This window comes from Xenia sp. Carnegie-2017, unplaced genomic scaffold, assembly GCF_021976095.1.
Source record: "Xenia sp. Carnegie-2017 unplaced genomic scaffold, XeniaSp_v1 HiC_scaffold_20, whole genome shotgun sequence".
Classification (NCBI taxonomy): domain Eukaryota; kingdom Metazoa; phylum Cnidaria; class Anthozoa; order Malacalcyonacea; family Xeniidae; genus Xenia; species Xenia sp. Carnegie-2017.
In genome coordinates this window covers 3,048,171-3,061,260 of record NW_025813483.1, presented here as the reverse complement: position 1 = coordinate 3,061,260, position 13,090 = coordinate 3,048,171, and the positions used below count along the sequence as shown (strand labels likewise).

Genomic DNA, 13,090 nt, shown 5'->3' with positions numbered 1-13,090 from the left:
ACATAGAGACTTCGAGATTAATTACTCTGAAATTCCCTTTTTAAATAAAGACTGCCCCAAAATCTTGAGCCCCCCATTTTTTACTTGCTTCTCACGCCCCTCATCAAATTATTTGTTTATCCGTATCAAAAGTTTACAAAATGATAAAATTTCATTGACAACGTTTCAAAGTTGGAACGCTGACAATTTCAGAGAAGCTCTGTTTATCGATTTTCTTAACTTCTTTAATTATAAATCTCTATTTTTTGAGCTATCTCATTTGAAAAAGGCTGGCTGCCCTTCTTCCTTTATGATTATTTCAGTTAGTTTGTATGTAAGTCAGGATGTTCAATAATTGAAACAAATCATAGTAAACTGGGAAAGGTTAACTGGCATAAAGCTTCCAAGCCAAAACTTTTTTGTGTTTACTTCAGTCATAGCTAGAATAAAAAATTTGCATTTCATATTCTATTGCGTATGAACAGAATTCAATATTTTACAATAAAAACAGCAGGTGATTAAAATCAAGCATTTATTTAACATTCCGATTTCTTTATTATCGAGCAAAAGCAAAGATATCATGTAGTTGGTTGCGTCGTTTTTAATATTTCTGAATTTGTGAAGGTATGTTGATTTTAAAGTTTACTCTCCTTTACCTAATGGTGTATTTTAACTTTCTGATTTGATGTTTTGTGTCCATGTATCAATTTTTTTGTTTTGATGTCACGAATATTGTAGTTAAGTATAACTTATAAATTACTTCCGCGCTACGTATGTTTTATATAACATTTCTTAAGTTAACATTTCTTAAGTTTTGTGGGATTTTCAAACACAGATAAATTTTGAATGATTTACACTGTGAAACTACCAACCTTTCCCACATTAATACCAATTAAACAAGATATATATACAACATTAGTGTTTAGTGCAAATGTTATCGATGTATTTTTGCTTTATATAACTACGGAATGATCAATTGTTAAAGTGCTTATATTACGAATTTTAGCCCCCTTTTTTATGAGCTTAATTGAAAATTTGGATTATTTGAAGAATTATGACATGTCGCTGGACTTAAACAGATAAATATAAGTCCCTTAATTTTGCCTCCAAAGTCGGGTACTTTTTGCGAATTTTTTACGACGCCATATTGATACTTGTGACGTAGATAGTTGAGCACGTCTGTTTCCGTCAATATAATATTATATTATAGAAGGTGATTTTGTTGTCGTTTTTCTTGTCTTAAAAACAAATAATGACAGTATTTCAATAAAATATTAAAAAACAAGTTTTCCGGAAAGTATGGCCTCAAATCAGTGCTCAGATAATTCGAATTCGATGTCTGAATGCGTATCTGATTCGAGCTCGTCATTAGCATACCGATCAAAAAGTTCGCAAAAAAAATGCTGAAAATCGTGACTTTGAACGTCCGTAAAATCACTTTCACCAATTCCAATTTCAATTCCAATATCAATTATAATTGCAGATTTAAAATCACTGAAACAAGGTCTTTCAATTTAGCTCATAAAAAAGGGGGGCTAAAATTCGTAATAGAAACACTTTAAAGATTTTCATGATAATTTTATGTGCACATTGCATAGAAATTTCAATTCAACCGAAGATGACTTTCATTCAAAAACTATAGTTAATCACTCTGCTGTATTTTTCGGAAACAAATTATATAGTTATTCAAATTGAATAACAACTATCGTTCTTATCTGTTTAAATAACACGTCGACGCTTGCTGGTAAAATTATAAAAGAGTATAATTAAAACTAACAACTTGCACTCTCAGTGTCTACAAGACCACATGCTCTCTAAAATATGTATTAATTTACATATATGAATGACGTCATAAACTGAACTATATACATATCTTTTAACTACTGAATATCTCTTCTCGCAAACTATCATAATTCTAACACTCCCACTTAATGGTTGTGCGAGAAATTTTGTCTTTAAACTAAATAAATATTTAATAGATTTCTAAACTTTTCAAATGTTGGCTTGGGCAATGCCTTTGTCATTATGTCAGCGATCATCCTTTCGGTTGGACAATATTCCACTTTAATTTCCTTTGACGAGATCCTTTCACGAACAAAATGATGACATATATCTATGTGTTTAGTACAGCTGTGGTGGCTTGGGTTTTTGGCCAACTCTAGCGCACCTTGGTTATCTTCAAAAATAATGATGGGCGTCTTTGTGTTTAATCTCAAATCGCTCAATAACATTCTCAACCAAATCGTTTCTTGCGTTGCTATAGACAATGCGACATAGCCCGCCTCAGTAGAAGATTTGGCAACAGTAGCTTGCTTCTTACTTGACCAACTTACTATGTTTCCTCCAAGTTTAAAAACGTGATCTGATGTAGATCTTCTCAAATCTATACCTCCCGCGCGATCGGAATCTAAAAAACCAATTAAATTTAAATCATCATCAGCGGTATCCTTCAGTCAATAATTTAACGTTCCTTTTAGATAACAAAGAACACGCTTCACCCCGATCCAATGATCATTGCTTGGTTTTGCTATGTATTTAGATAGAACATCTACAGCTGCTCTGATATCGGGACTGGTAATTACTGATAAATATGTTAAGCATCCTATAGCTTGTTGATATGTCTGCACATCAAATAACTTCTCGTTTTCTTACATTTCATGAAATTTCTTGCCATTTTCCATCCGTGTGAACATCGGTTTGCACGATTCCATACCAAATCTTGTCAATGCCTTTTCCATATAATTTCGTTGACTTATTGTTGACTTATTGAACTTCTCCAAGATCTTCCATCCTGAATTTTTGGCATAGTGCTTGTTTTTCTGCATTACGCATCTCGACATCGTTGGACACTGCAAAATATCGTCGACGTAACTCTATGAATCACAAAACTAATGTGCCCATTATCCTTCTTTACTGACTTAACATATAGACATCCGTCTGCATCATTCTTTCGATAGCCAGTTGATAATAGGTATTTATCAAGCGTATCATACTAACATCGAGTCGATTGCTTGTGGGCATAAATGCTTTTATTTAATCTGCATACATGATTAGGTTTCCGTGCATCAACGAATTCATCAGTACTGCCGTTTAGAAACGCTGTTTTGACATCCATCTTGTGGATTTCAAGATTCTGAGCATTTTCCATAGATAGCAGGGATCTGATTGACGTGTATTTGGCCACAGGAGAAAATAATTCTTCGTAATCTGTTCCTTTCGATTGTGTGTACCCTTGTGCAACCAGTCTGGCTTTACATCTGTCAACGGATCCATTTTCATTCCTCTTTACCTTAAAAACCCATTTGGAACCAATGATGTTCTTTTCTTTTGATGGTGCAACCAATTCCTAAGTCTTATTCTCCATAAGAGATGAGTATTCTCCCGTCATGGCATTCTTCCATAATTCTGCATGCTTTCCATTCAGTGCTTAATTAACGCTTTCAGGATCATCTATGTCTGAAATCAGTGATTCAGCAACTTGATATGCGTCTAAACTAAATCGATGAGGGATTTTTCTTTCTCTTGTTTGTCCTAAATTCCTTACATCTTCCATAAACGAATCTTTGTATGTCTTACGAATTGGCGTTTCTACATGTTCTCCCACTTGCTCAGTATCTTCTCTGCTTGAGCATTGTTCATCATTCATAGTCATCCTTTGTTGAAACTGTGTCGCTTGCTCTTCTGGATCAGTTGTATCAGCATTTTCGTTGGTTCCTTCATCCTGTTTTTCTTCTGATTTTGCATCTTCTTCATCCTTATAAACGACGGTATCGATTAACATATCGACATTCCTCTGCTGTGATTGTTCAGCAAAGCAAATTTGTTTTCAAGAAATACTACGTCTCTACTGATTGTAAAACGGTTTCGGTTTAAGTCGAATACCTTGTATCCTTTAGTGCCCGAGGGATATCCGACAAAGATTGCTTCGTTTCATTTTTTATCAAGCTTCTGACGATTACAGCTTGGGACGTGTAAAAAACATTTGAATCCAAAAACGTTTAGGTTTAAAAGATCAGGCTTCTCTCCAAATAAGCACTCAAATGGTGTTTTAAACTTTAATGTAGCTGTAGCACTTCGATTATGAAGATAAATGGCGGTATCTCCTAAATATATTTTGGTTGGTGTTTGATATTCAACATAGTCCACAAACAAATCCTTGTTGTATGTCATATGTTTTGTTGCAGCGGAATCGATGAATCATTCATCAGAGGGTTTAATATCATGAATAAGAGCAACATCACTGCCTTCAATAGCACATGAACTTCCTTTTTTCTTATTGGATGTATTCAACGGACAGTTTCTTGCTATGTGTCCACCTGGTTACATCTGAAACAGGTAACACTTCTTCCCTTATTAGAACCACAGCTTCTTTCATCTCTTCCCATGCTCCATCCTGGTTTGCTGTGTTGTGGAATTTCTCCTCTAGGCATTTCATTGACTTTTCCAAAGTCATGCCTTTGTTGCAAATTAAGTTAAAGTTGTGTTGGGTTTCAATTGTACATTCGAGTACGTCGGGGACAATAAGGAACAATGCAGACAACATGAGTGGAACGAAAGTAGAGAGAGGAGAGAACAAAAGTGAGAGAGGCGAGACAAGGGAGAGAAGCGAGAGTAAGAATAAAAATTGTTTAAGAAACAAAGTTGTTGTTGTGATTATTTTTCGTGTTCCGAAGACATTGGAACGGAGGTCAATTTTTGGAATACCTTTTTCCTTGATTGTAGTTTTCCTTTTTTCTCATGTATAATGCATTGTCTTCTTTCTTATCTTCTTTCTTCTCTTTACGTTTAAGATGTTCCTCAATCAACGATCCTTTTATATTATCCCTATCCATATCTTCAACTTTTCTGGTGTTTACACTAGTGATGAAATTCTCGTATGACTCTGGTAAACTACCTAACAGCGCCATTGCGAATTTCTTTAACGGAATTTCCTCATTCATTTCACGCAGTTGTTCTGCTAATGTGGTCATATATGTGATATGCTTTAGCAAATCTCCCCCTTCTTCCATGCTCGCAGCGTAAAATTTCCGATTCAGTGTTACTATTTGTGTGACCGAGATAAATTCAAATTGAACTTTTAAATTTTTTCATGCAATGAGCGGATTTGTGGTTCCAGAAATATGTATTTGTAAATGTTTTTCTACATTTAGAGCTATAAGAGAGTAGGCCTTATCCGACCTTAATTGAAATGCATTCTTCGTCGCAATCGTCACCGTATCAGGAGGAGGAATTTCTTTTCCTTCCCTTGTAAAACTTCATTTTATAGTTTTACACTGCAATATTTATATAGTATTCATTACAAATAATAAATATTATCATTGGTCTAATAGTTGTTCTATCTAATATCTAATCTATATATGGTACATAAGGACGTCATATATGACGTCAATAAAGAGTTTTAGCGAAGCCTACGAGTACGACTACGAGTACGATTTACGTCATTTTGGCGCGAAAACATTGTTGCGACAACAAAAACACGTAGCCGTCATCAATCTGAGTACGATGTTTTGTAAAAAATTTGTAGTCGCGACTACGATGTCTTTTTAAGCAAAGAAAGTAGGTATATTTCTTTGCTTAAAAAGTAGTATAGTAGGTGTATTTCGAGCATCCAGGCTTTAATTTAGAACCCTTTTTGAGGGCAGATGTACATTAAAAAGGATAATATGACCTGCAAAACTTTCATGTATTTCGTACGCAAAGTTAAAGGTAAACAAACAATAAAATAGTACAAATATATCGTACATAAAAAGTAAAATAGTGAAGATTTTTCAGTCTAAAGACTATATTCTCGCAAAACCAGTATTGTCGATTCTTTGATATCATGATTGACAAATAGAGCCGTAGCTGCTTCGCAAGCGTCGGTGTTTTACACAATAAAAAGGCTCGTCTGTTGTTTACAACTAAAGCAAAATTTTGACGAATCGACAACGACAACAACCTTCCTCGTGCCATTCTCTTACACGGTCAAATTTCGTACTTGTTCACGCAGTCGTACTCTTGCTAAAACTTCCTAATAAGTGTTTCTTGGGTGTTAACCGTATGGGAACGAATACACTGGTAAACCCAACTATGTACATTCTATTTCTTTTACGTATTTTTGTGCTTTATGAGCATGACTCAACACAAGCGATTCTGCCAGCAAAATTCGACTGTGTAGTTACCGTTCCCACAAACGCGAAGTGTTATCTTCCTCATAACAAAAACGTTACTAATTTAATATGTAAATTTTTCAAAGTAAACAGTACTTACACATTACATTCTCTGCCTTCAAAATTGATGTTTATTTTGTCCTTAGAAATTAATTAAAATGTTTTATGAAAAACGCGCTAAATTACAGAAGAATTAAAGACACACTAGCTAACAAGACTTCGAATCAGATAAAAGTCGAAGAGTCTGTAAGTGACTAGCTTTCATATCGGGAAATACGATATACGTCTACTATTTGTTCAAAATGTGAAAAGGAGCAAACATCTGCCCCCGTGGCTCTGGTGCCCTTGGTAAAGTTCGTCTCCAAAAAACTCCTTGGCAGACGTACGCCAGGAAATGACGTTCACCAAAAAGCATTAAACATTTAGACAAATCTCAAGGTAAAATTTCTTTGCAGACGTACTCCAGGAAATGATGTTCACCAAAAAGCATTAAACATTTAGACAAATCTCTAGGTAAAATTGCTTTGCAAACGTACGCCAGGAAATGACGTTCATCGAAAAGCATTAAACATTTAGACAAATCTCAAGGTAAAATGCCTTTTCATTTTTCTTCTGGGCCTTCTTTACTAATTTTTTGTTCTTTTGATATATTTAAACGTCTTACGATGTCAAAGTGTACGTCTATTGGAAATAAATCTAAAATAACAATTTTTATGAAAAGGAGGCTTGAAGCCCCCCAAATTGCCCGTATGACAACGTTTTTTGAAATCAACGCACCAATATTTAGCAAAAAGTCTCACGTTGGGGGACAATAACCTTTCTACGCCTGGTATATTTTTTATGCGCAGTCGTTACATAAGTTTTAAACTTATATAAAGTAAAAATTATAAACTAAACTTGCTTCACTTTTCTTGAGGACGCGGTAGAATGACCATGAAGGCATACAAGTTGTATATGAAGGATTTTAAAAACTTCTCTAACTTCCACAGAAATGCCTAAATGCAGGACAACTTTAAACACAAATATTCACAGGGTTGTTTTTAGCTACCACCTTCATTAACCACTTTCATATACAACTGAAAATTTACGAACTGATAATATTCAACAAATTTTAGTTGTCCATAAATTATGGTTAATAAACTTAATCCTTTTATAATCCGTAGATGGAGTCAAGAGAAGAAAGGAATAACTTCTACATTCAGAAAATACTTTCAGATGTTGTTGTGAATAAACTTGTTGATTTATTTATCCAAGAGTGGAAGAATAATTACAAAAAATCCCACGGAGAATGGGATAATACAAACGTTAGTGGTCAGAAGTTGTTCAACATTGAAAAAACAAAAAAGAGACCTTTAGACAACCATATTTTGTCAAAATTTCAAGATGGTGACACCAGTAAGTGGGATTCTACAACAGTATTTGCAGCAATACTGTATTCCAAAACAATTGGAGCAAAAGTTAACCCAAAAGTTAGATCTGCAGTTAATGCACTTCGTATTGTTAGAAACAAACTCACCCATGAATACCATGGAAGAGTATCTGATACCGAATTTGACAAAATGCTTTGTGATATTGAAAAGTCATTTAAAGATCTTGCATTTTCATTCACTGAAATTAATGAAATTAAATGTCAACGAAACAGATTTAATTCTTTTCAAGTACTTCCTTGCAAATCAAATCACGATGTGGTTAAACGTACAGAGTTACTTTATGAAATCAAAGCAGATCTCAATAAATTGCGCAGTACTAACAATAATGAACTAACATATTACTATATTTCTGGTAAACCTGGCAGTGGTAAATCTCAATTAGCCAGACAAATTTGCGAAGAAATGTATAACTCGTTTGACTGGGAAAAGAACACGACATTTGTGATGACACTGGAAGGAAAAGATGCTGACTCCCTTTTGAAAACTTATGCTGAACTTTACGAACGATTAAGCAATGATAAAACTGTCATTGAAAATATTCGGAAAGAAGCAATAAGCAGCGAAGACAAAATCAAAGATTTTCAATTATTGCTGACACAGCAACTGAAATCTTGGCAATTATGGTGGATTGTTGTAGATAACGTGATTGAACTTGATAAAATTTATCCATTGTTACCTCAAGTTGGTGATCATAGCTGGAAAAATGGACAAATTATAGTAACTGTCCAAAATACAGATGCTATAGCACCAGATGGAAGTCTAAATAAACACATTTCAGTTAGTCATGGTATGAACAATGAAGAATGTCGAGAACTTCTATCTGTCTTTTCTGATATTTCAAATCATGATGAAAAATTTTTAAAGGATTTATCAGACAAATTAGATCGTCAACCATTGTTCCTGGCAAATGCTGCTTACTACGTAGGTAAAGTAAAAAGTGTAAGCCCGACATTCACCTGGGAGCAATATTTTGCTAAGTTGAATGAAGGAGAGCGACAGAACTGGGATGGCAATTTTCAAAAATTAAACTCAGCTTACTTAGGAATGAAAACTGTTATGTTAGCGGTACAAAAAAATGCTGAAGAATCCATCCTTTTGAAACATGTTTTTAATTTTTTCTCAGTAATATCTTTCGATCCCTTACCACAAGATGTTATAATACCATTCATTAAAAGCATTGATCCACAAAAATCTGCAGAAGATGTCTGTCTTCAATTAAAGCATTGTTCTTTATTCCTTCAAACCGAAAACAACGACATCCGCCTGCACAGCGTTGTACACGAAGCCATCAAAAACTATTCATTGCAGGCCTTTGGCTGTAAACAAAACGAAAATAATTCTAAAAAGTCTGCAGCTGATCTTGCCTGTCAAGTTGCATGTGCACTAAATAATTTTGAAGACAGAGAAGATGAAATCAAAATAATTCCACATCTAATAAAATTTATAACAAATTCATCATTTCAACATTTCCTAAAAAAGTTGATCGATGTAAAATCAGTCTTTTTTTTCATAAGAGAACGAAAACTTGATGAAAGAAATTGGAAATTTGCCAAATATTTCGTAAATGTTCTGGAAAGATTTTGCAACTATAAACTTGCAACTAAAGTACTTGATGAAATAACAAAAATTCAAACTAAAGTGTTAGGTGTTGATCATATTGATGTTGCATATTCGTACAACAAGCTGGGTGAGTTGCTTTGGAAGAATGGAGAGTACGAAAATGCTAAAGATTTTCACGAGAGAGCAATGGAAATTCAAGCTAAACAAATTGGACCTGACCATGTTAATATTGCGTCAACGTACAACAATCTGGGTTTGGTTTACTATAATATGGGAGAGTACGAAAAAGCAAAAAATTTTTATGAACGAGCGATACAAATTGAAACAAAATCATTTGGACCTGACCATGTTAATATTGCGATAAGGTACAACAGTCTAGGTTCGGTTTACGATAAGATGAGGGAGTACAAAAAAGCAAAAGATATTTATGAACGAGCGCTTGAAATTCAAACGAAAGCATTTGGACCTGACCATGTTAATATTGCTACAACGTACAACAATCTGGGTTTGGCTTGCGATCATATGGGAGAGTACGAAAAAGCAAAATATTTTTTTCAACAAGCGATGAAAATTGAAACGAAAGGATTTAGACCTGACCAAGTTAATGTTGCCACAACGTAAAACAATCTGAGTTTGGTTAACGATGATATGGGAGAGTACGAAAAAGCAAAAGATTTTTTTGAACAAGCGATGAAAATTGAAACGAAAGCATTTGGACCTGACCATGTCAATATTGCGACAACGTACAACAATCTAGTTTTGGTTTATAGTAAAATGGGAGAGTACGAAAAAGCAAAAGATTTTTTCAAACGAGCAATAGGAATTATGTTAAAAAAAAAACAGTTGTATTGTAGATTTCTTTTAACAAAGGCTCAAAGAACAACAGTTGTATTTTCCTAAAAGGTATAAATATAATGTTGACAATATTCAAACATTTGTATTATAAAGTTTTCAACTGTCATTTATTTACTGGAACAGTTTTTATTAAGAAACTTGTATGGAACTATCAAAGTATATTTATGACTTAGTTTGCAATATTCAGAAGTTGAGAGGTTTCTTAAAATGAATGTTGTTGGGTCATTTTCTTGTATAATAAGAGTAAATACTGATCTTACAGCAACCATAATCATGTAACATCCTTTTTTGAAATGCTGAAAAGCCCACAAGATTTGCTTTGCTATATAAGTATGAATACAGTCTTTTCTGTATTTATTTCTATTCATTCATATAATTTACAAAATATAATTTGCATTTATGAGATTTTCAGTTTGAAATAGACATGCAGTTATTGTTATTTGATTAAATCATACTTGATTTGGGGAGTAACTCCTTAATTGTCATGACGATGTTTAATTTTTTATTTTGGAGGAAATATTTATTTAATGATTGATTCAATAATACTTTTTCATAGTTCAAACTATAAAGGCAGTGTAAAGTAAAAGTTATAAATAACCTGAAGAAGAAAAAGTAGGATATCATTGCCATAGCATTGACAGAAGTGAAAATGACACATTTAAGTGTCCGACTAACAGATTTGAGACTACCAGATTGACTAATATATAAAAAATCCCAGCAGTGGCGCAGGAGGGTGGGAAAATGTCATATATGCAAGTCTTGATTTGCTGAAAACAATGGATTTCAAAGGAGCTTAATGTGGAAGAACATGAATATATGAATATGTGCTTTCTACCCAAAATAAAGAGTCTGCTATGCCATTTATTCCAATGGCATCTTGAAGAGCTCTGGCATTGTGTGTAACAGTTAGTATTTCATTTTGCAAGAAACTTCTTATTTTTTTTCCAAAACATTATTTGAACATTATAGAAGTTGTATACAAACTATAAAAAGTTTATATTAGGAATATATTTCTAGGTCAACAATCTCCTTTAAAGTATGTATCCATTTTCAGGAGTGAATGACATGACCAGACAATTTTGGCTAATGTCTTTAAAACTGATAAGAACAATAAATGAGTCATTTCTACTGGTGTCTTTACAACTGATATGGACAGTATTAAGTCATTTTCATTGCCACGACATTCATGTCTTGCTTTTGCAATAGTTTATACTTTACATTGCTTTCAAACTCATTCTCCTAGCTACATAAATGATTTTACCACAAAATCACAATACAAAATGTTGTGGTTATCTCTGATCCCAAGAAAACCAAATATAAATGAAAATTGAGATTTACTACATTTAAATGTAAGAGAAAAAAGAACATTGTCACAACAATTAAGATGTAAATCCTAAACCGTAAATAGAAATGTTGAATCGAGTAACCAAACTATTTACCTTCTCTCCACACACAATTCTTTTAAATACAAATTATATTTTACTATTTTTCACAGTGAACAGAAATTTCTATATTTACACAGCAAAGCCAGTTTTTAGAACACTTACTAAGCGCTATAAATTTTTCATGTAAATAATGTACATGTTAAGATTTTTCTTATGAAACTACAAAAAGAACCAAACAAACCCTCCATTTAAGCCTTGGCCTACAGAAATTGAAAATACAACTGTTGCTGGTGAACTAAAGGAGAAAGAACACATACCCAAAAGCCAGGGCTAACAAAGCATCTTGTTCCTTCAAATGGAGTTAAAAATCCATTAATTTCTGTAAAGACTAAACACACAAAAAAAATCCTTTTCTGAAGCGTTTTTATAGACCTGGCATTGTTGACCACTTGACAATGTAATTTATCTTTATTTCTGTTTTAGGTAGTGACGTAGCCAAGAAAAATGGGGCTTTTACTCTAATTATTTGTGCCTAGCCCATATTTACTGTTGTCATCTCATATGTAGTGTAGTGAGTAACGAAAAAGTAATTGAACAACAAAATATTTAGTTTTATAGCACTTTTAGACTTGCTATACGCTACGAGTTGTCATGGTGTTATTAAAGGCTGAATTCTGATATTTTCCTTTGATTCTTATTTTTTTATTTTCCGTAAATTATACACGTATTTAATAAAATATACATTTAAGTTGATTTATTCAAAGGGGAACCCACATGGTCTGGGGATTTAAGTTCTTGATACAGGGTGTTTCAAAAAAAGGTAATCCAACTTTTACTTGCTGTTGTGTATAAATTACTGAATAAATAACTGTAGTTTTAAATAGAGTTCTAGGTTCTAGCTATGGAATGCTATGTTGTTTGTTGCGATTTGGAAGGAAAATGAGTGAAATGCAAGCGCGTTGAAAAATTTTGGTCAAAGTCGCATTCTTTCACCTTTGAGCATTTTTCCATCAACATGAAAGGTGCTTCACTTTGATTTTGCTGGTTTGTTGACTGACTATCCCATATTTCATGGTGATGTCTCATTTTTCAACCTTTATAATATTTGAAATTATCTGACATTTACAATTTCCATGAATCAGCACAAATTGTTACTAAAGGAGCCTTAATTAAACGTAGTTAAAAAAAAATTCATTAATAACTTCATACGTATAATATAGAAGCTACCTCAACTTGAAAATCCCGGTCAAGAAACTTATTTTAATTACATGCCGCTGAATCATGCGAATTTTAGATTATCGGCTTATTTCAAAGATGACCAGTTCTTTGCAAAGATCATCAAGTGTACGCTCACTACGCTGAAAATGATCGAGGTGTTTAACTACACTGTGAAGCATTTGGAAGAAATAAAAGCATAGAGCACTGTTTTACCCGCTGTTAATCAAGTTGTACTACAATTTGAAACCCTAAATTAGCGTTAAATTTGTTTCTGTATCTCAAATATAATACGCTTTAATAATTATTTTAAACATTGATTTGTTTTATCTTTCGTCATTGACTTCAATTTTCGCCGATCAAAACAATAGTTGACTTGAAGCGTGATTTTATTGTCTTGTTTGTGTCATCTCCATCCTAATCATAAAATGTTTCTGAATTATTGTAAAGATAACAACATCGCAATGAAGACATAATTGAATTCAACTCTTGGGTCGAAAATAGGAGATTTTGTATT

General features: G+C 33.3%; 1 protein-coding gene across 4 annotated transcripts; it reads left to right on the top strand.

Moving 5' to 3' along the window:
* The first annotated feature begins 441 nt into the window (after positions 1 to 441).
* Positions 442 to 10,378, top strand: LOC124442869. Of its 4 annotated transcripts, XM_046993377.1 has the most exons (3): positions 442 to 603; positions 2,457 to 2,553; positions 7,292 to 10,378. In XM_046993377.1, the coding sequence occupies exons 2-3, from the start codon at positions 2,509 to 2,511 to the stop codon at positions 9,737 to 9,739; spliced, it is 2,493 nt and encodes an 830-aa protein (XP_046849333.1). In that variant the 5' UTR covers positions 442 to 603; positions 2,457 to 2,508; the 3' UTR covers positions 9,740 to 10,378. The 4 variants fall into 4 exon arrangements, with proteins under 4 accessions (XP_046849333.1, XP_046849337.1, XP_046849335.1 ...); XM_046993381.1 differs by lacking the exon at positions 2,457 to 2,553; XM_046993379.1 differs by lacking the exons at positions 442 to 603; positions 2,457 to 2,553 and adding an exon at positions 6,387 to 6,566.
* The last annotated feature ends 2,712 nt before the right edge of the window (positions 10,379 to 13,090 follow it).